The 24,084-nt window shown below is 37.6% G+C and overlaps 1 protein-coding gene across 1 annotated transcript in view; it reads right to left on the bottom strand.

Annotated features, from left to right (window-relative positions):
- Nucleotides 1–10,110, bottom strand: part of LOC128702378 (leucine-rich repeat-containing protein 20) — a 63,749-nt gene extending 53,639 nt beyond the window's left edge. The window contains exon 1 of the mRNA XM_053796619.2: nucleotides 9,876–10,110. Within this exon, the coding sequence (XP_053652594.1) occupies nucleotides 9,876–10,011 (136 nt within the window). The 5' untranslated portion in view covers nucleotides 10,012–10,110. The remainder of the gene's footprint in view (nucleotides 1–9,875) is intronic.
- Nucleotides 10,111–24,084: the final 13,974 nt, after the last annotated feature.

Genomic DNA, 24,084 nt, shown 5'->3' on the forward strand with positions numbered 1-24,084 from the left:
CTAAAAATAATAAATTATGACTTTTTTTTTTTTTTTTTTTTTTTAAATTTCGTGTATTCTTCAAAACCACTACAAATTACTGCCCGTATTTATACTGTTTTTTTTTACTCTATATGGAAGTTTATTTATAACTCTGCAGGAGTCATAGTTATGACATCGCTTGTTGCATTGCCGACCTAACTCGATACTAAGCAGCCTCAGGAAACCTTATGTAAGGTTTCTTGCACTTTACTCCCACCAGTAGAAATCAATGTACATACTGTACGATAATTTGCACGTAACCCCACTAACACAAGGTGGATTTGCTTCGGTCGCTTCGCGATCCGAGAAAGGTATTCTAATATCCCCTAACCGCAGTCTGCTGTACCTCAATATTGGCACTAAGTAAGGAATACTGGAGGGAGGCCATAAAATTCTAATGCAGCAAAATAAAAAAATATATATGAATTTGCATATGAATTTGTGTATTTGTATGTCATGTACATAAGTATGCTGTGAACATATATTCATGTAATGTATGATTGTCTGTGCGTATTTTTGTGCATGTGTGCCTAATCTTCGATGCCTTTGATATATGTCTATGTGTTGCAATCAGATCACAGTAAACAGATGATATCACGATATGCAGAACAACCACTGTGAAAAAATAGTGAAATTCCAAGTGCTTTCACGATTTCTCACATTATCAAGGAACCATAGTTTCTTAGTGCTGCTAAAGGGTATGATACTCCAAAAATTGTATAAATAAAATTAGCAAAGTGGAGGCAACAAAACCCATTATATAATTAATCTTCCTCTAAGACACACTAACATTAAAAGAGGCATTTTCGAGCTAACAACAGAATCCAACAATTCAAAGTATATCACCCATGCTGGTCAGTTGACATATTTGCACCTATACAATCTACGATTAATCCCAACTTTTCTCTAGGCTAAGATACACCAACATTGAAGTTTTGAAGCTGATCAATATAGGCATTCTTCAGTTACTGAAAGGAAATCAATTTCACAATAGTTTAATGAAAGTGGCAGAATTAGAACTCATGCAGCCTAATAATGATAAAAGTATACAAACGCTTAAAGTTTGAAGTCGACCAGAACAGGCATTTTTTGATTCATATGGAATCCATCGATGCTAAATTTTTACCTATGTTAGTGAATTGGCAAATTTGCACCTAAAGAGAATAAGCTTATTGTTATCCTCCTTCTCGCGTCAGGCATCAGCCATTAACGGTTAAACCATTCAGATGAGGTTTGTTCGTGAAATGTTACAAAAACACATATACCATTTTAAAAACAAAATGATTAAATTGGTATCTACACACACTAACAATTCCCAATTTCTTCCAAGCAGGATGCACCATTGTTAAAAGCTTCATGCATATAACATGAGGCTTTCTCAAGTTATCCCATAGAAACTAAAATCGAGAATGATCTATATAAAATTTGCCAGAATCCTTTTGTACATGCCAACAGAGGGAATTTCCACATTCCAATAGCTACATGAACCTTTCAGTTACGTTATACTAACATTAGAAATTTGAAGTCAGTGGATGAGGCGTTCTCACGTTGAAGGTTGAGAAAAAAAAAAATCAGACTACGTACTCGCTCGAGGATACCTAGTAAATCTACGCATTAGTATTGTACTGCTTATAACACCACCAACACAATCTCGTAATATACATTCAAATATTATAGTCCTAACCTCTCTAACACATCTACGCAAACGACTTGAACTATTGCACCTCTAAATATTTTTTAAATTCAATTATAAACCTACAGTTTTTAATTCATATTTTTTTTAATTCTAATCAAAACAGAATCTTTATTTAATAGTAGGCAACCGAAAACAATATAAACGTTCTTACCTTAAAACTGAAACCATCCCATAACTTTGATTGTCAGACCACTAGCGGGTCATACAGAACCTAGGGAATGGGAGGTAAACATGTTTGATTGAAAGGGAAGGATAGCTCCAATTCCATGGATCAAGACTCATTCAGCATCAGTGCACCCCTTGGTAGAGAACATCCGATTATTTAATTCACGAGCCACGAGGCAGTGTTAAACCTGTAGAGGTCACAGCGAGTGCAGATGCTATATTATCAGCCTTGATCCAAGGGAGAGGCTTCTCTAATTTCTTAGATCAAGTACACTTAATCAAAGCAATCCTCTTGAAGGGAACATCGTGGGCATCTGACGTAATGATACGTCAGAGGCGTGATGAACATGCTGAAATTGTGGTAAGCGAGTAACGGTTATAGTAGGGTGGCGGGCCTTGGCTCCTGACACCCGCTGCTCTACAACCTTTACTCGTTTGCTTACAATTTGATGATCTCATTCTTGGATTTTTTTTTTAATCTGAAGATCCCTTTCAATTTCCACCCAAAAGGAAAACAGTGAAACATTGGTTTGCAAATTTGACATATGTTTTTATTTCGCACCAAAACTAACCTAAAAAATCTAAACTAACCTTGTTAAAATTTGTGTAATATTAAATAATTTAATCTACCTAACTCATCTACGAATTAGCAAAGAATTATATATCAGTTTCCTTGTGGAGGCAAGCCTAATTTTGTAAAAATTTGTGTAATATAAAACAGACTAATTTATCCAAGAATTTGCAAAAATTTAGTTACATTTTTCTGGGGATGGTGCGGAGGAGCCATACTATAACTGACTCCATTTTTGCTGTACTTAAATGTATGCTGTGTCACCCATGAAAAATATCGAGATATGCATGTGAATACAACACTAGTAAGAACAGGTTGACGTGATAACCTTGGTAGTTCCACGCACGAACACCAGTTTCCCCGGACCACAATCATACTACTACTGGCGTGACGTGCCAACAGCAGTGAAGTCTGGCACTCTTCTTACATAATAGTTTGGTAATATTTTATAATCAATACAATGTAAACAAAACACTGTCTATAGAAAAAACAATAATCCAGAGAATGAAAATAGTATCTGCAGTGCTCTTGATATTCTGAACAAAACAGTTGATTCCTGTAGGCGACGAAGTTTTGTTACTAAAGCGCAAGCTACATATAATGCTATGATTATTGTTGTTATATTTATGGAGAAGAGCAAAACCCGTTAAGGTTATACAATACCTGGAGCAAGATGGCTAGTCAAGTTTGATACGAGAAAGGGAAAAGTAGCTTCATTTTTTTATTTAATCACAAACCCCTGAACGAAGGCAGTGATGTTTACTTGCACTGGTTACTGATGTAAACTGTAGCTAGTGACCGATTTGTGTATCTGACACTGGTTATGAATGTGTCTGTCACTGGTCGTGACTAATATATATAACTTATCAACGATTACGTGCCTGAGGATGAAAATTATAAAGCAACACAGGGGTTGTTGAGGGTAGCAACGGTGATGCTATGCTTCCTCACATCAGCCGGGCTGTGATTCGTACATCGGTCTGCGTGCGGCCAGTAGTAACAGCCTGGGTGATCAGACCCTGATCCACCAGGAGGCCTGAGTCACAGACCGGGCCGCGGGGACGCTGATCCCCGAAACCGTCTCCAGTATACCCAAAGGTGAGCATCTCTATATACGCTGAGTTTAATCTAAAAATGTTTCCTGCTACTGAAAACTTGACGTTGGTTTTCATTGCGATACGTAAATGACCTTCCTTAGATACACGCGATCTTGAGTAATTTCTCTTTCCTCAAGGTTTGCTAAAGTTGCATAATTATGAAGATACAACAGTGACAAACGTTAACTGATCCGCATTTAACACACATCCTCACTATCACTACAATGAAGATAAAAGACAAACGAGATTAAGTTACTTTTTTACACAAAGTAATCTTTAGTTCAATCATTTTTATGAAGATGTTTTCTTAATATGCGAACTGAATTTTGTGTTGTAAACATAAAAATAATTATGATGATGATAATAATAATATTTATTGACTAATTGCTACTCTTATATACCCATCTTTCCTTTTTTTCTCTAACTCTCTCCTTTCATTTTCCAGTGTCTCACTCACTGTACCCCTCCCATTATTATTAATACTCTAGCGACCATACGTACTTTCCCTCTTCAGGAGGGCCGGCAGCTGCGGGAGTGTCGTAACCTGTGCCTTCTAGAGACAGGTAGTAGGATGAATCATGCTTGTGGTAACTCAAGGAGAACTCAAATGTTCAGAGTGAGACCTCTCATTCTGGATTACAACCAAGAAGGTTAATGAAAGTAGCCACGTGAACCGCCAAACCCCTTACTTTTGTTGACAGTGACGTTCATTGTAAATTCCCAGGATTAACTTCGTTATTCATGATTTACTAGGATTTACAATTAAGTAAAAACAATTTGTGTAAAATATCTACAGTAAATAAAGCCTGTAATTTATTTCTACAAATGTTATAACTGGTAAATATATTTAAAATGTTCACAGTAAAAAAGCTGTGGATAACACTATTACTATTGCAACCACTACTTTTATTATCACAATACTATTCTACAACTAATATTACCACCGTAACTACGATTGGCACAGCTACTACTGCAGCCCGTCCTCTTAACCACAGACAACATGCCACTGTTGCAAAAAGTCAATTAGACCACAGAGTTGACTAAGCCTTCAACAATAGAAATACCATTGTTTTGCACGAGCCGCGAGCAGAGGGTGCCCGTTTCTATTTGCGCGGCACCCTTCAAGGGAGGTTCCTTGACGCTGGTGAGGGGCTCTTGATCTAGGGAATTGGATCTGTGCTCTGGTTCCCTGAACTGAGCCTAAATACCTCCCATCCCCCACATGCGCTGTATAATCCTACGGGTTTAGCACTCCCCCAAAATATTAATAATATTTGCGCGGCAGACTTTTTTTTTAATCACATTTCATCTTGTATTTATAGTTTTTCTTAACTAAGAAATCTGCTACAAACTGTATGTCCAAAGATCCACTGCAACACCGGCCTTCCCTGCAAAGCTATAAACGCGTGAGCATGGCGCTGCAAATATCACTTTCATTTCCTTGGTGATGGTGTTATGAGTGACAGCAGGTGTGGACCTCAGCAGATGGTCTCACAAGTTACTACACACACCTGAAGTAGTGTCATGTCCCTGCCCTCTCCCCACTTAACACAAATTTTAAGTTTTTATTTATCTGATATGTTTGTGCGTCAAGTTAGTAGTCTGACCGATTGCAGTTTTGTGCTTCCACAACGAATTCAATAATAATAATAATAATAATAAAGTTTAGTAGCCCGAGGAGCATATTGCATTTATTGTTGGTTCAACCCCTCAAATATGATGCGTGCAGGACTCTTGATAATGGTGAATAGGAATTGGAAGTATCCCCCCTTGGCTCAAACCTGAGTACCTTCTATTCCTGAGAGGCTCTATGACCTCTGCGAGCGTTGCGCTTCCTCATGAATGTAATTGTTGATTCAAGGGAATGAAATGCTAGTCCAGTATGCTTAAGGTGTCCTTACATTTTTTTCGGCAAGTCGTTTTAAAAAAGTAATTTCATTCACATTTCCAGTAACAAGAAACGTCAGATCCTAGAGCTGTCAAGTCAGTACTTAAATGTAAAAATATATACACTGCCAATTTAAAAAAAAAAATGAAATACAAGGTCCAAGAAAACAAGGATATAGATGGAAGCTAAAATCATATACGAGTCAAAGATATTAGAAAGTACATTATTTAGTTTCAGGGTAATGGTGAGGTGGAATGAACTTATATGAACAGTGATGGAGTAAAGCCTCATACTCAGCCTTATGAGTAGGTATGACATGACTTGAGAGAATTTATGATAAAGTTAATTTGATTTTATTTCCTTGTAAGTTAAATAATTTTCAAGTGTTTAAGTCTTGCTTATTTTCTTATAACTGTTGATGAACTGGGCTGCGTCGCTGACAAACATAGGATGTGTAAAAACGGAAACTTAATGAGCGTGCATTTTGTCTAGTCACCGTGCAAAAATATATACCTTTTTATATGTATGTTGATACTCTGTTTCTATTTTTGTAAGAGCAGGCATCACGTCATGCTTCCTGAGCTTAATGTAGCGTGACTCCGAGATCGTACTTCGAATTTGTGAAATACAGTGAAAGATGCGTGAGACATTATTTAGCTGGCCCGGCGAGTACTGGCATCTCCATTGTGTCTTGTCACTTGAAAACCTTGAGAATATTAAAGCTATGATAAAAATATACACCAAGAGGTGTGTACAAGTAGGACGCACTGTAATCCATTGATATTTTTAAGTTGGGTGGATCCCTAGCATAGCAACCTATTCTCATTTTACTATATTAAATTTTCTTACGAGTACCGACCGTCATTATTTAATGCTTTCTATTTACAGATACTACTATCCATAGGTAAGGTTAAATTAGGTTCTTATCCCATAAAAACATATTTAACCATAAATAAGCAAATTAAATGAAAACGTCTGCGATATGAGATAACTAAGAATAAAAAGGAAACGTTCAACAGTATACACTTATCTCTCGCAGTGAGGATATATTTCTGATGAACCTAATACCCCCACCATGTCTTGCGCATTCATCTTTATGACAAACAAATGCTGGCAGCCACATTGCAGTCTGTTTTAGTCTCACAAACGATAATGTGGTGAGCAGGTGTAAAAAAGAAAAAAAGATTCCAAGCTCAAATAAAAAGCTGCACAATTGACGACATACTTCAAGTTTGAAAGTTTGACATTGAGATAAATACCTGCCTAGCGACAATCAATCCCACCTTCCTAAATATCACTCCTCAGGGGGTTGCCTTGATACTAGTCAAGGGCTATTGTTCCAAGAATTGTGGTTATCCTTCCCTTCCTTGGATCACTACCCAAAGGTGGATAAGGACTCACAGCTGACACCACTACCCCAGGGTGGATGTGGGACCACAGCCAAGACCACTACTTCAGGGTGGATGTGGGACCACAGCTGAGACCACTACTTCAGGGTGGATAAGGACCCACAGCTGGCACCACTGCCTCAGGGAGGGTCAAGTCCCACACATGGAACTACTACACCAGGGGAGGGTATAAAGTCCCATACATATAACTACTACCCCAGGATAGATAGGATCACCGCTAACACCACTACCCCAGGATGGATAAACGTTCCACAGCCGGCTGCACTACCCCAGGGTGGGTAAGATTCCGCAGATGGCATTACTTCCCTAGGATAGGTAGCGTCCGTCAGCTGACACCACTACCCTGAGGTGTGTATGTCCCAATATCACCCAGAGTTAGTTTAATATGTTTATTATGCACCCCATACCCATCCTGTGGGCGGTAGTCAAAAGATTACAGAGGTACATAATGGGTCCAGGGACTGGGCCTCAAAGTTTTGATAGCTGAGCAAGTTACAGAGGCAATGAATTCACAATTTACAAAGGTAATGAACTCACAATTTACAAAGGTAATGAACTCCAGGTAGGTCTAGTCACAATCATTACAAGTTACAAAGGTATTTACAGATTACAGAGGTACACAATGTATCACCCAGAGCAGCGATTCTCAACCAGGGATAAATTTACTCCTTGGGGGTAAAAAAAAACTAGATGGCAAGGGGTAAATATTTGATGTAACTGATGTATAATTATTTCTTTAGAAAAGAATGTTTTTTTTTTTATTTTTGGTGATACGAATGTATATTGCTATTTTTGTGCAAAACCTGAATAATCTATTTTTTCTGACCTTGTTTTTCTGTCTCTTTATGATGGTGATAATTTTTTTGTATGGACGGGGGTAAATGGAGAAATATATCAAGCCGAGGGGGTTAATCATGGAGGAAAAGTTAAGAATCCCTGGCCACGCGTACATTGAGAGACAACACAATAAGTGTCCGGGGCCCAAGACTGTTCAACTGCCTCCCATCATACATATGAGGGATTACCACTAGACCCCTGGCTGTCTTTAAGAAGGCACTGGAGAGGCACCTAAAGTCAGTACTTGGCCAACCGGGCTGTGGTTCGTACGTCAGTTTACGACCGGCCAGCAGCAACAGCCTGGTTGATCAGACCCTGATCCACCATGAGGCCTGGTCTCAGACCGAACTGCGGGGGCGTTGACCCCCGAAACCCTCTCTAGGTAAACTCCAGGTAGGGTATAGTATATGAACTATGTATCAATGCAAATATAGATACATAGGTCCCAGCGTATTAATGAGATATTTCCCACTGGAGAGAAATTTCGTTATATATACACCGAGGTATGTATCTTTTAGTATACACACTGTGGCATATATTTCTTGCGGTAACGTTTTGTGGTACGCGACAAATTTAATGGTGGGAGGTGTTGGTTAATATTGCGTCATCACAACAACCCCGGCACTCAGCTGAGCGATGGTTGCCAACACTACCAAGAAATATCCATCGTATATTTCCTGGAATATCGTCGGCCTCGGTTTATATCAGTAATTAAACTATTAACTATTATAAATTTCAGAATGCAATACTCAGATTTTTCAAGAAATATTATCATTTTTATAGCTAACAGAATTTAGATATTAAAAAACTTTTAATGACTGTTTTGCTCATAATTTCACTAATTTATTTTTTTACTAAATGGTGCCGACCTTTCAAATTTATAAATCAATTTATGATTAATATACAGTACGAGTAAAGCATTGTAGCTCACTTTACATGAATATGCGCTGGAGGCAAATTAAAAACGTTGATACATTTGGCAACTAGCCAAGTTCCCCTTATGCAGACGACACAAGCCTTTGTTCAACACTATTCTGCTTTAATTAACATCATTAGATACTGTTAAAGAAAAATGACTGTCTTGGGAGGTTGAGTCTGGGTATATACGAAGGTATGTATCAAAATTATATACAATGAGTTTACTTTAATCCACACTTAAGAGCCAAAAAAAAGAAAATCTTGTCGTACTTGTACAGGTAATTTGATATCATAAAATCACCTAAGTCGACATATTTAAACCTGACAAATGAATTTACAAAATGCTCACTTCGTTTCACACAAACTAAAAGGCTCCGGGTAGAATTCTGAGACAAGGAAAACGTTTGGGCAGGTCTCCACCTGCTGCCCTTTCTTAACAGTAAATGGAATAACCATGAGTTGTGGGTCGCATACTGGGACCAAAAGAAAGACCCGAATGGGAAAGCGCCACAGTTTGGCTTTCTTGGGCTAATAATCCCTCTGGGTTAGCAATCCGTAGTCTTCTTGTACGCCCTATTATCGTATTCCTTAATTTGATTTATATTTCTATTAATCATATATGTAGCTGTACACGATGAATATCTAAGATTTATCGACTTGAAATTGCAAATAGTAACGAATGATTTCAGTAGCAACAGAAACAGCAACAACCAAACTATCTAGGAAAATTCTGAGTTTTTGATCGTCTGCTCTATAAAGACAGGAATATTTTCATCATTCTTACATAATTTCATCTAAATATTGCTGACGAAATATAACTAGCTCATTCTATGGAATACACAGACCTAGAAACTAGGCCCTAGAAGGGTTAGGAGGAATTCACTTATATACATGATTTTCTATACCGCAGAATTTAAATATGAATAAAAGGATAAGTTGAATGAGATAAAAACGACTAGAAAGTTTAGATTACCCGAAAACACAAGCTGGGTTTTAACATTTTTCAGTCTACATCAGTTCCTCTACACCATTTTCACATTACTGAGCAAGTTAGAATGGGAAATGAACATGCAGAGGGTCCGTTACAATATACATATATTCAAGGGAGTCTTAAGAGTTTTTCATGATTTTACTGAGTGTGTATCCTGCCATACTACCCTTTATATACCAAAACCAACGCCACACTTCTACATTATAAAATGCAGCTAACTTCTAAGGCAACGCCAGCCACTTACACTTAATCATATGCAACTAAAACAATTTTATCACGTACTGAGACTGTTGTTTTCTTTTGCATCATTGCATCTGTTCACCACCTTGATGACTGCCCGCCCAGCCATCCGGGTCTGCACCACCTGGGACTGCCGGAGAATGACATTTGTCAAATCGTTTCCGAACTTAGGCTTCATCTTCAACTGGTTCTATGCCCCGACAAAACAAAGGAAAGTCCTGGTACACTACGTTCAGTACAACAGCCTCTTGCGTTTAGTTTTGATTGCTGGCGTTGCAGGGTTGCTGGTTTTATACGAGGCGCCGCGCATGGCAACTCGTCCATGTTGTCGTACGCACAACACTAGTCATCTTACTTCACCTTCCAAAGTTGACGTACTTTCCTTGTCTTAAATCTTCAACTTTCGTAAGCGACAATAGGATATATATTTGAGAAGGCTTTCAATTAGAATTATGGTACTAAGACTTAATAAAATGATTTAGTACCGTATAGGGAAAGAGTCCCTAAGCTACTGTAAAATATGTTCAAGTTCCTAAAACTTAGTATTCCACTGTGGCTAACAGTGTAGAGTGCACTCCGCGGATCACTCTTTCCTGCTGAAAACAATGTGAATTTACGAGAACAGGTTGGTGTTATATGAAAGGCTTTTATTTTTCGATAAATTCAGTGGCATACAATATCAAGAATGCTCTTATGCCCCCTGAGACACTCCTATATACTCAACTCAGTGGATATTTTATCATATTGAACGAACCGCTTCTCGTCCTCAACGAAGTTGGGCTTGGTTAGTACTTGGATGGGTGACCACCTGGGAAGATAAATGTTGGCATCATTCTTTTCTCGGGACCAGGAGCTGAATCGACCCCTGCAACCGCAAATAGGTGAGTACATACGCGCGAACTAAACAAATTAGTAAATGCTCAAGTGAAAACTTAAAACAAGAAACACTCAGGAGACGAATAAGTAGGTCACAGTCTGATCTGTTGATTTTAAAGAGAAGTGGATCCTTAAATCGTTTACGTTACCTGTTGCTTAATCAGTGAACTGATTGATCATTATGATTAAGCAACATATTCCTGATAGCATGAGTGATGCTCGTCAAGATCTGAACTTTTCCTGGTTATTCTTAAACACAACATTGCCAGATGTGTCACCACCAGTTTCTTCTTTTTTTTTTTTTTGTAATTTAAGACAGTTTTATAGATTTATGTAATTTAATCTAAACGACGAAAATAGAAAAAAATAGCATTTGTTATGTGAAACGTTAATTAACGTGTTTAAATGGGATACACACAGTGGAGATGTCATGTCTGAGGGCAATGTGTGGTGTGAATATAATGCAGAGAATTCGTAGTTTGGAAGTTAGGAGGAGGTGCGGGATTACCAAAACTGTTGTCCAGAGGACTGAGGAAGGGTTGTTGAGGTGGTTCGGACATGTAGAGAGAATGGAGCGAAACAGAGTGACTTCAAGAGTGTATCAGTCTGTAGTGGAAGGAAGGCGGGGTAGGGGTCGGCCTAGGAAAGGTTGGAGGGAGGGGGTAAAGGAGGTTTTGTGTGCGAGGGGCTTGGACTTCCAGCAGGCATGCGTGAGCGTGTTTGATAGGAGTGAATGGAGACAAATGGTTTTTAATACTTGACGTGCTGTTGGAGTGTGAGCAAAGTAACATTTATGAAGGGGTTCAGGGAAACCGGCAGGGCGGACTTGAGTCCTGGAGATGGGATGTATAGTGCCTGCACTCTGAAGGAGGGGTGTTAATGTTGCAGTTTAAAAACTGTAGTGTAAAGCACCCTTCTGGCAAGACAGTGACGGAGTGAATGATGGTGAAAGTTTTTCTTTTTCGGGCCACCCTGCCTTGGTGGGAATCGGCCAGTGTGATAATAAATAAATAAATTAAATATATATATATATATATATATATATATATATATATATATATATATATATATATATATATATGAGCCTATGACTACTTTTCTTCACGTGTAGGGCACTTTGTGATGTAAATAATAATAATAATAATAATAATAATAATAATAATAATAATAATAATAATAATAATAATAAATTATTATTGAAATCCGAGTATATATAATACATGAAAATCAGAGTAAATAAGCATTTTCATTAATTAGAAAATGAAGGAATATATTTGTTTTTTAGCATCACAGGTCAATATAAAGAAAAAATATATTGATGATATTTTAAGTAAAAATAAAAATCGGAAAAATACAATAGAACTGATTGCAGTTCAATTATACGCCAAGGTAAAGTATCGTACATTCACTACTTGTACAAGGTAGGCGCACAGTGACGTCACTAATGTGTTCAGACAATATTTTCTCAGTACATCAATTATTTGTCCTTCTCCACATAATTTCATATTGCTTAATTTAGATAGAATTGAGGAATTGCTGTGAACTAAGAAAAGTCAATTTGATTTTATAGAAAACGTATGTTTTTAACTTTTATGTATATTTAATACGTAGCCTGTAGCCAAAGCTTCTTCATATGTTGAGACGAGTAAATTTAATCAACAAAGAGCCTTCGCGTGATTGGCTGGAAGAGAACGTCGAAACCTTCTCTGATTGGTAGATGGCGAAGTAAACAAAAACAATACTGTTACCACGAGGTTCGTGTAAACAGAGCACGTGTGAGGTTGTAGCAAGAAACTTGCTTGCAAACCGGCTGTGTTTCTTCACCTGTTACATTAAACTCAATTGAAAGATTTTTTCGGAAAGACTATTTTTCCAATAACGTGGTCACAATAATATGAAGTACATACATGTATATATTTTCTTCGAAGCCTATTTTTTTTTATTTACTCAGAGGCTCTGGGTCCCCACAATTTGTACCCGAGGTATACCTCGCCTTACACACACATACACACACGTGCCTTTGACAACTAGTAACTAACTACACACACACACTGCACACACACACACACACACACACACACACACACACACACACACACACACACACACACACACACTGCACACACACAAAGAGATGATAAAGCTCATGGTGCAGGGAGAGTGACCCAGTAGCGGCCAGTGAAGAGGAGGGGCCAGAAGCTATGACTCGACCCCTGCAACCACAACTAAGTGAGTACACACACACATAAATATATGTATATATATTTAATTAAAATTTTTTACATTAACATTAATGAAAAAATATATCTTTAAACGTAAAAGAGAAAATTTCAGAAAGGACTTAATTTCAAATGAGTTCTTGCTAATTGACCAATTTTACATATTCGGCACGACATATATATATATATATATATATATATATATATATATATATATATATATATATATATATATATATATATATATATATATATAGGAAGGTATATGTGTGGGGGAGGTGTACCAACAAAATATTGACAGTCAATGTTTAATTTTTTTTTGCCTCATGCCCTTCGTAGTGATAATGAACGGGTTGCTGTAATTAAATTAAGATTTCATTGTTAATGATTCATTGAGTGAAGGATGTATCTTTAGTCGCAGTGTTCCAGTCTTGGTGTAACAATCACGGTGTTCCAGTCAGTGCTACAGTTAGTGTTGTAGTCAGACTGGACTGAGGAAGACACTGCCAACGAAACATTTCTGTATTAAAGATAATCAAATGTTACACATGTGTCTCATTCATCAACTTGATGATCAAACGTTACACATGTGTCTCATTCATCAACCTGATGATCAAACGTTACACATGTGTCTCATTCATCAACCTGATGATCAAATGTTACACATGTCTGATTCATCAACTTGTCGGTTTTTTTAACTATTTATATAATATCAGGGCTGTATATTGCACATCAGGGCTGTGTAGAGCACATCAGGGCTTTGTATACAATATCAGGGCTGTGTATATCACATCAGGGCTGTGTAGAGCACATCAGGGCTGTGTATAGCACATCAGGGTTTTGTATACTATATCAGGGCTGTGTATATCACATCAGGGCTGTGTATATCACATCAGGGCTGTGTATATCACATCAGGGCTGTGTATAGCACATCAGGTCTGTGTAGAGCACATCAGGGTTTTGTATACTATATCAGGGCTGTGTATAGCACATCAGGGCTGTGTATAGCGCATCAGGTCTGTGTAGAGCACATCAGGGCTTTGTATACTATATCAGGGCTGTGTATAGCGCATCAGGTCTGTGTAGAGCACATCAGGGCTTTGTATACTATATCAGGGCTGTGTATAGCACATCAGGGCTGTGTAGAGCATATCAGGGCTGTGTATACCACATCAGGGCTGTGTATAGCACATCAGGGTTGTGTATAGCCCTGATGTGTAGAGCACATCAGGGCTGTGTAGAACACATCAGCGCTGTGTAGAGCACATCAGCGCTGTGGAGAGCACATCATGGCTGTGTAGAGCACATCAGGGCTATGCAGAGCACATCAGGGCTGTGTAGAGCAAACTAGGGATATATAGCACACACCAGGGTTATACAAAACACACCAGAGTTTCGTAGAGCACACCAGGGCTGTGCAGAGCACATTAGGGCTGTGTAGAACACACAAGGAGTGGGTAGACAACACAAGGGCTGTTTAGAGCACATCAGAGGTGTAGAACACACCAGGAGTGTGTAAGACACATCTGGATATGTAGGCGATGTATGATCCTTATGGATTTAGCGCTTCCCAATGAATATATCTACACTAATAATTCATTTACGGACATAACGTTAGGTAAATGGACACATGTGGAACGGTGACATTTTATTGAAGCAACGTTTCGCTCTCCAGGAGCTTTGTCAAGTCGTGCAATGGCTTGACAAAGTTTATAGATACCAGAACTCAAATTTGAAATATGTTTGTACATCATGCTTAATAAGAGATGATTCCACAATATTTCGTTGAGCTGTAGAATTACAGGAAGTAATTTTTGTGAATTAGTCCAATGTACACATTGGCCTGTATCTCTCACATAAATGAACACAGCGCTGAAGTCCAGTAGTTATTGCATATTTATGTTAACTCTGGTCTCAGGAGATTTGGTAGTTTGTCTTAAATAAAAGGTTTAACGAAATATTAGGGAATCATCTCTTAATAAGCATGATGCACATATTTCAAATTTGAGTTCCTGTATCTCTAAACTTGACAGTTTTATAGTCCGGAGTATTGTTTATAATCTTAAAGGTAAAAACAAAAAGATTCACTAATATACAGTGTGTTCTTTGTCATACGAACAATTTGACTCGATGTTGGACAAATGTATGTGCAGGATGGGTTTGTGTGAGGTGCAACCTCATCTGAGTGAGGTGTCACCTCAGTGTTTAACACTTAAAATGTGCTTCTCTTGCCTATTCTTCATATTCCTCTGAAGATATGTGTATAATCACATGAAAGTGCTCAGGTATTATTTCCTCTTTACTGTGGCATTTTACACATTTGCAGTAATCACGCATTTTATTGTGATTTCTTATATATATATATATATATATATATATATATATATATATATATATATGTCGTGCCGAATAGGCAGAACTTGCGATCTTGGCTTAAATTGCAACGCTTATCTTGCCATACAGGACAAACGAAAATTTTTTTATGCAATAATTTCGCCAAAATCATTCTGAACCTAACGAGAAAAATATATTTCACTGTGTTTGTTTAGTATTAAATTATTGTAAACAAATCTAAAATATATTTAGTTGGGTTAGGCTAAAATAAATTGCTCTTGTTATAATAAGGTTAGGTAAGTATTCTAAGATTCTTTTGGTGCAAAATTAAAAATTTTCACATTAACATTAATGAAAAAAATATATCTTTAAACGCATAACAGAAAATTTCAGAAAAGACTTAATTTTAAATGAGTTCTTGCTAATTGACCAGTTTTACATATTCGGCACGACATATATATATATATATATATATATATATATATATATATATATATATATATATATATATATATATATATATATATATATATATATATTGTGTGTGTGTGTGTGTCACATCAGAAGGGAAGTATGCCAGACATGATGAGGTCAACGATATCATAAAGAGAAGCCTCGCCACAGCCTGTTGCCCAGCTCAACGGGAACCCAAAGTGCAGCGGTGTGACGGAAGTCGAAAGCACCCTGATGGAGTCACTATGCTATCCTGGAAGGATGGTAAGCAGATTGCCTGGGACTACACCTGTGCCGCCACATTGGCAGACACCTACTTGTCATACTCCGTAGCTGAAGGGGGTGAAGCTGCCAGCCACAAGGAGACCCAGAAGATCCCCAAATATGAAGTCCTCCCCCCTTGCTATAACTTCATTCCAATAGGGTCGGAGACCCTTGGAGCATAGGGTAAGTGTGCTCTAAAGTTCCTTAAAGAGCTGGGTGAAAAACCTCATCATAGAAACCAAGGATCACAGGGCGGCCAGCTTCCTCTTTCAGAGACTCAGTGTTGCGATCCAGAGGGGTGGGCACGCGGCCCACCGCCGGGAAGCTGGACGAAGTATCCGAGATGTTATCTATGTTGTTCTACTCCCTATTTTATTTGTGTCAATGTATTTTGTCTTAAAATAAATTCTACATAGAATATAGAATATAGAGGTGGTAGGAGAAAACAATTTTCAAACAGCTCCGGGGAGAACAGTTCCAGAGGTGCTACCTCCCTTTATATATATATATATATATATATATATATATATATATATATATATATATATATATATATATATATATATATATATATATATATATATATATATATATATATATATATATATGAAGATCCTAAGGCGCTTGGGGAATGGGAGACTATTAGGTTTGATCTTGAGACTGGGAGGGAAACTCCGATTCCTTGAATCAAGTCTTTCAGTGACATCAAGGCATTCCCCTTTGAATAGAGGAAGTGCTAAAGCTGCGCCAGAAAGTTATAAACAGCTCGGGTACACAGTGTGGTTGAGCAGGTGTCAGCAGCCACTAGGCTCATCTCACCCCACACTTGAGGCTGGTGAAGGGCTCTAGTTCAAAATAATTAGAGCCAAACTTGATCACTATCTGCAGAGGAGGACAACTGTCGCGCTTCTCTATAATAATAATAATAATAATAATAATAATAATAATAATGTACGACAGGTTACATAGTTAAATAATAATCTTGCTGTTTCCACATTTTTCAGGTTGATTTCCTCGATGCTGGTGAAGGGCTCTTGATTCTAGGAAATGAAGTTACGCTCCCTTTCCTCTGATCAAACTTGACTGCCTCCCATTCCCCAGGTGCTCCATGACCCTCATGGATTTATCAGTCCCCAAGAATATAATAATGTAATCAGATTAATTTGATATAAACATAGATTCTCTTAACTCAAAATGTATGTATATATATATATATATTATAAATCAAATATAAAAGAATGGATGGGAAATGTTGCAAAGCTTAGTGACGTCATCGTCAATCATCTGGTGACTCCTGAAAGACAAAGGAAAATGGAACTTTATTATATTACAGTCATGGGATGCATCTGAAGGAATGGGAGGCATTCAGGTTTAAAAGAAAGGGAAGCACAGGGCCACTTCCTTAGATCAATAGCCCCTCACCGGCATAAAAGAAACTTCCCTTGAAGGGCTTATTATAATCCTTTTAAAACCAACCTTTCTCAGTTCTAGTAATATTTCCATTCTGCTGTGGTACATTTTTGTCAGTCTGTCAGATTTACAACCTCTTATTTCCTGATTGACGCCTCTTCTTGGCCAACTTTCTTAGTACAATGCACCTCCCAGGTTTGACTTCTCAGAGACCGCTTTGGCCCCGGTCCAATTTCGCCTTAACTGTCTTTATAAATATACACATGTGCACAGTATAAGAGCGTGTTTGTGTGTCAATGATCTAATTATTGTCTTCCCCTTTACATTTTTTTGGTTGGTGAAAAAGCTGTTGGAAGGCAGCAGGTTCAATGGTTGGCAATAATTTTTTCTTTACTTTTGTCTACTTTATCTATCCCCTGATGTGGTGACTTAATGGTAGGACGAGTTTATAGTTGCACACAACTGAAAGGACCAGAATTCGATTCTCTGGCTGGGCACAACGTTAGATAAGTCTCCTTATATTTGATGCCATTGTTCACCTGGCAGTAAATATGTACAACAGGATTTAGATTAAGTTTCCTTTGAGTGTCTACGTGACGGTGATGTAATGACTTGTAATATAGAACTCACTGACATATTTGTTATGTATTTCTTACATAACTATCAACTTTTGAGTTTCTTTGCTGCTTCATAATTATATATACCAGTACCAGTTAGTTTTGTTTTGCTCTTCTGTTCAAGAACAAAGTATATGAGATTTTTTAAAGGGGATTAGAATATCCTACTTAACATTCACAATAAGTGTATGAAAGATAAGCTTACATTCTAACCTCTGCTGCTTCCTCGGGGTTCTCGTTTATATTTGGGTGCCCGTATCTTGACGACCTAGTACCGTGGAAATATAAACACATAAGCAGTATAATGTTATCCTTTATTAACAACGTTTCGCCCACAGTTGACTTTACCAAGTCACAAACAGATCTGTTTGTGACTTGATAAAGTCCACTGTGTGGGCTAAACGTTGTTAATAAAGGATCACATTATACTGCTTAAGTGTTTATATTTTCATTGTGCTGGTATTTTATACCGTTTATTTCGACCTAGTACCGTCCAGAACAAACCTTATGTCGTCAAATGATGAAAGATCGCATTTATTGAATTTTAACCCTACACATCTCTCCTTTAACACTGCTTATGGACCTACATTCAAATATTTCTGTATCAGCTGTAGACAATATACTCTTATACACTTGGAAGGCCCTGGAGGGATTGATACCAAACCTGCACACGAAAATCACTCCCTATGAAAGCAAAAGACTCGGCAGGAAATGCAACATATCCCCGATGAAAAGCAGGGGCGCCACGAGTACATTGAGAGACAACACAATAAGTGTCCGGGGCTCAAGACTGTTCAACCGCCCCGCAGCATGCATAAGAGGAATTACCAATAGATCCCTGGCTGTCTCAAGAAGGCACTGGACAGGCACCTAAAGTCAGTACCTGACCAACCGGGCTGTGGTTCGTACGTCAGCTTGCGTGCGGCCAGCAGTAACAGCCTGGTTGATCAGACCCTGATCCACCATGAGGCCTGGTCTCAGACCGGGCCGCGGGGGTGTTGACCCCTGAAACCCTCTCCAGGTAAACTCCAGGTAATGGTTCATCAGTAGAGCGAAATGTGATGGACTACCCTTAGCTCTGCATGCATTCTTACTTTGCCCGATACTTTTACTGAATATATTTTATTTCAAGGCTACAAACTCACTAATATTATATTCACCCAACATATTTCAACAGTCCTAGCTCACCCAGTGTAGAACTGTCCAAAAAATGGGTGATGTTTTAGATATGTGGAAAATACTATATATTTTCCGGAAATGCGGTAATTTATAATTAAATAGATGCCTTATATTGTATTTTTAAAAGAAGTATGTTATCGAAAATGGGAAACTGGACCTGCGCCTGCGCAGGAGGAGACTCGCCATCTTGGTTTTGAATTGTGTACAACGTTGGTGTGATGGGAAGGAATTTTCGTGCTCTAGAGGTTGAAATTGGGCTGACACCTCTCAAATAGGAGGCGAAATTGGTGGATGTGCATTCCTGCATAACTTGAGATATCAGACGACTGGACAAGACAGCTCCATGAACCTCAGATAAGCTCTCTAGATTTGTGTATATAATTCTGGCCAGTGTTTTCATAAATTTAGTTAGTGAGGTTTTTCTGAGTATGATACAACTTAATATCCAGTCAAATTGGTGAGTGATATTAAGATATATTTTTCTCCTGTTATGTAATTGTGTTTATATATAATCATTTTTTAATATACAGTCCACAAATTTATATATTTACCAGAAATACTGATGTATATTTCATTTAATTAATAGGTCCAGAGCAACTTGTGGTTATGACTTGTAGGTATCGAAGGGGGACATTTTTTGCGACCTAGGTGTCCCAAATTCCTACTTGTCTATGTAACATTGATAAATAATAATTATCTTTGTTATCATTTACAGTTATGTACATAATTAGTTACATTCGGATAAATGCAATTTTCCACAAGATACTTTGAGAAATCCATGAAGTTAATAACTGGTTCTCTCTTTAACTCGATGTACAAATCCCTACACGTTATACTAAAAATGTAGGTATTTGTATCAGTATACAATAACTTCACATTATCACCATAATTTTGGCCATGGTGGTGCTCATTCTTTTCTGCCACACAATGCCTCATTTATCTAAATCCTTTAACATTATTTCCAGCTCATATACCAAATTATGGCCAAGCACTGTAAGGTAATTAATCTCTTTTAATAGATTAGATTGTCGATGTTTTTATTCAACATAAACAAAAGTCTCATTACATAAATCCTACAGGTTTAGCGCTTCCCCTTTGATTATAATAATACAAGTAATAATCATTACATAAATATAAGTCAGTCTGCAAACTGAGAACCTCATCGTTTTCTTTATATTAACAATAGGATAATATGCTCTCTTCTAAACTTTCTGTATGTGGATTACCGTCTTCATAAAGTGATCAACTGTATCATTCCCATAATTAGCATATTTTGGAACTACCTCGCCTTCACTTTTCAAAATTATAAAAGAATATACAACAGCTTTATGATAACTTTCAATATTGTCCTGTAAGTTAGATTTATAAAGTGTTCACTCATAAAAAAAATCTACAAACTCAGGACCGTCAGCATATCCATAATTCCTTAATAATATTACTTATGCGGAGGAAACTCGTATTGTTTGTTCAATCCTGCATGTATCTTCATGTACATTTAACTGTTCACTAGTCTGAAAGGGCAAGAAGCAAGTATGACAAAACTTAAGGGCTTTACTTTTATATTTTTGTAAAATATTTTTAATATATCTGTCAAAATCTTTGATAAGTACAAGATGACGATTATTAAGGAGTAAGGTGGGCACTAAATTTTGTTTAAATTTCTGATTTCCCTTTCTCATGAGAGTGATATAATATTTAGGTCCTTCTTCAGTGAGTGAGTACACATATATTGAAATCTTATTTAACCTTTCAATGTTGGAAAGTTTACTGATTTTGTGTGGAAGTTTCAAATTACCACAAGTAGCATGATTCCTGCATTTGTTAAGTGTTTCGACAGATCTCGGTATATTTGACCATTTTATACGGCTTTTATTGCAACAGTTATATGCAGCAATAGCTCTTATGATACAAATATCATTATCTACCCCTTCAGGGTTGAAAATGAACTGCTTACCACGAAGACTGGTGGAGTAAGATATGTAGGCACCCAAGGTGACTTTATGCCATAGTTTTATGTATTTTATCTCAAAATTTGCAATTTTACATAGAATGAATCTGCTTCCTTCAGTATCTTTTAAATGAATTAAAATTTCTTCTATCATTGCTTCAGTCCAGTCATCCCATAAGTCAACTATATCTTCAACGTTAACAATATTAAATGGCAACTCAATATTAAAGGTATGTACGTCTTCTATTCTATCTACATTGTGTCTCTTCAATTCTATATTAATAGCAGAGTTTATCTTCAAAGAAGAACATTTTGCGTTGTCACTGTCAAACAATGAATGCATTTCCTCAGTGAAAAAACTTCTGTAATCATTTAGAAACATTACTGGATCATCTTCATGAGTTTCTGGAATAGTATATTTTCTAAACGAGTAGACATCAATAAATCCACTCTCTACATTTAATAACTGAGGAATATCTAATGTCTGGAAAGATTCCTTCACCAGGGACAACTGGTCTTGCATATTACGTGTAGAATTAAGGCAAGAGGCTTGTGTCTCCCTGTAGACTCCAGGTTGAGTTACTTTAGGGTTACCTGTCTGAACAGTGGTGGGGACACCAGACCTATCAGTGGTGGGGACGCCAGACCGATCAGTGGTGGGGACACCAGACCGATCAGTGGTGGGGACATCAGACCGATCAGTGGTGGGGACACCAGATTGATCAGTGATGGAGACACCAGACCGATCAGTGGTGGGGACACCAGATTGATCAGTGGTGGAAGTATCACAAGGTGCTGAGACTCTCTCACAACCAGACAGTATATTATTCTTCAACTCATCACAACCAGACAGTATATTATTCTTCAACTCATCAGTCTTAGCTTCTGAAACAAATATAAATAATATTTCCTTTAAGTAATATTAAATTTTAAGATTTAATACATTTACATATTTATTCTAAATAGATATATACATGTAGGTCATTAGTTTTGTATATCATGAGAAATATATTGACTGATATATATATATACACATAAGCAGGCTTAAAATTTTATTACGTATTAATGTACCCCGCTGATCACTGGAAGGTATACCTCCATGATGGCTTACAGCATATTTCCAGCTGCAGTTTCCCTCTATACAGGAGTCAAATGCAACTTTTTCCTTCTCACAGGGTATAACTTCTTTGTCTGTAGTGGAGGAAGACGTAACTTCTTTCCCAGGACTAGAACATTTGTGTGATATGAGATCCGATGTCCCACCCCCACGGCGTGTGCACACATTGTTTCCTTCTGTGAAAAAACATTATACTAATTAACAGCACTGTATCTACCATCATTTCTCTCTCTCTCTCTCTCTCTCTCTCTCTCTCTCTCTCTCTATATATATATATATATATATATATATATATATATATATATATATATATATATATATATATATATATATATATATATATATATATATATATATATTTACCAAGCTGCAGTCAGCCGGGATTAGATCCTGCGACACATTCTCCCGCCTCAAGAGACAGAACAACGTTCACATCGGCTTAACCACTTAACCAGCGATCCTACAAGAATCATGCACCCAGCAGAGCTAGGTGTTGTTCTTGATCCGAGGACACTCGTGATAGTGGTAAGGTTAAGGCTAATTTCAACTACCTCCCGTTTGAATACCAGCCTCCATAAGCAGTTTATACAGTAATGAAACCACGAAGCAAATGGTATTGATACATTAGTATAGTAATAGCAGATCCTCCATTTAGTGCCAAGGATGAACAATGAAACACTTATGCAACACATGGGAATCTTTATTGAGGAAATATTTCCTCAATAAAGATTCCCAAATGTTGCATAAGTGTCTCAATCTTCAACTTGTCGGTGTTTTAAACCATTTATCACACAGTGCCAAGGATGTAAGGAACGATCAAAGAACAAATCCCATGTGGTCTGGTGTGATTCGATTCTTGCTGCAGGAAGATCAAACTCTCTGTGAAGCCACCAGCACCCATCAGTGACTGTTATGAACCAAGAGTTACTGTATCGCATAGCCGAGATGGGTACTCCTAGCAGAAGGGTACGCCAGTTAGTAATTCCAGTCACTAGTGAACGTAGCCTTACAGCAAGTTCACGATGCACCAGGTGTTGCACACCCTGGTACGGATCGTTCTGTAAAACAAGCCAGATTGAAATACTTTTGGCCTCGTATGGCAACTGATATTTCTGAATATGTTAAGAAATGCAGTGTTTGTATGCAGCATAAAGGTAATGTGAGTGGCCCTAATTCAATCTAGGTGTATCCCACTACTAGCGAACCGTGGGAAAGAGTTGCACTAGATTTGTTAACCAATTTCCAATGTTCCCTCCAGGGCAACAAACATCTGTGTGTTATGGTAGATCATTTCACCAGCTATTGTGAGTTAGTTCCTATTGCAGATAAGACTGCCGAGACAGTAGCTAAAGCATTAAGGAACACATAATCTGCAGGCATACTACTCCTTATCCCCTAGTAACAGATAATGGAGGTGAATTCTGTATTGAGATTCTTGAAAAAATATGTACACGTTGTACAAGATTTCTAAATCGACCACTGTTCATTGTTCCTCACCATCCTGCCAGTAATGGTCTAGAGGAAAGAACTAATAAGAAAGTACTCGATGTGTTGAGAGCCACTATCAATCCCAATAGTGCAACCTAGGATGAAGTTATACCTGATGTTCAGTGTACTATAAATTTGCATACAATGCCTCTCTAGGTGATACTCCACATTATGCATTGTATGGTGTAGATAAGCGCTTACCGTATGAGTTATACTCTACTCCGAAACCAAATTACAACCTTGATGATATCATAGCGACTCGTACCAGCTTAGCTCAAGGTGTCTTCAGAAGAATCCAAGAAACACTTCATAAATCAACAGCAGACTTTACAAGAGTCACTAACAC

The sequence above is a fragment of the Cherax quadricarinatus genome, chromosome 80 (genome assembly GCF_038502225.1).
Source record: "Cherax quadricarinatus isolate ZL_2023a chromosome 80, ASM3850222v1, whole genome shotgun sequence".
NCBI classification, from domain to species: domain Eukaryota; kingdom Metazoa; phylum Arthropoda; class Malacostraca; order Decapoda; family Parastacidae; genus Cherax; species Cherax quadricarinatus.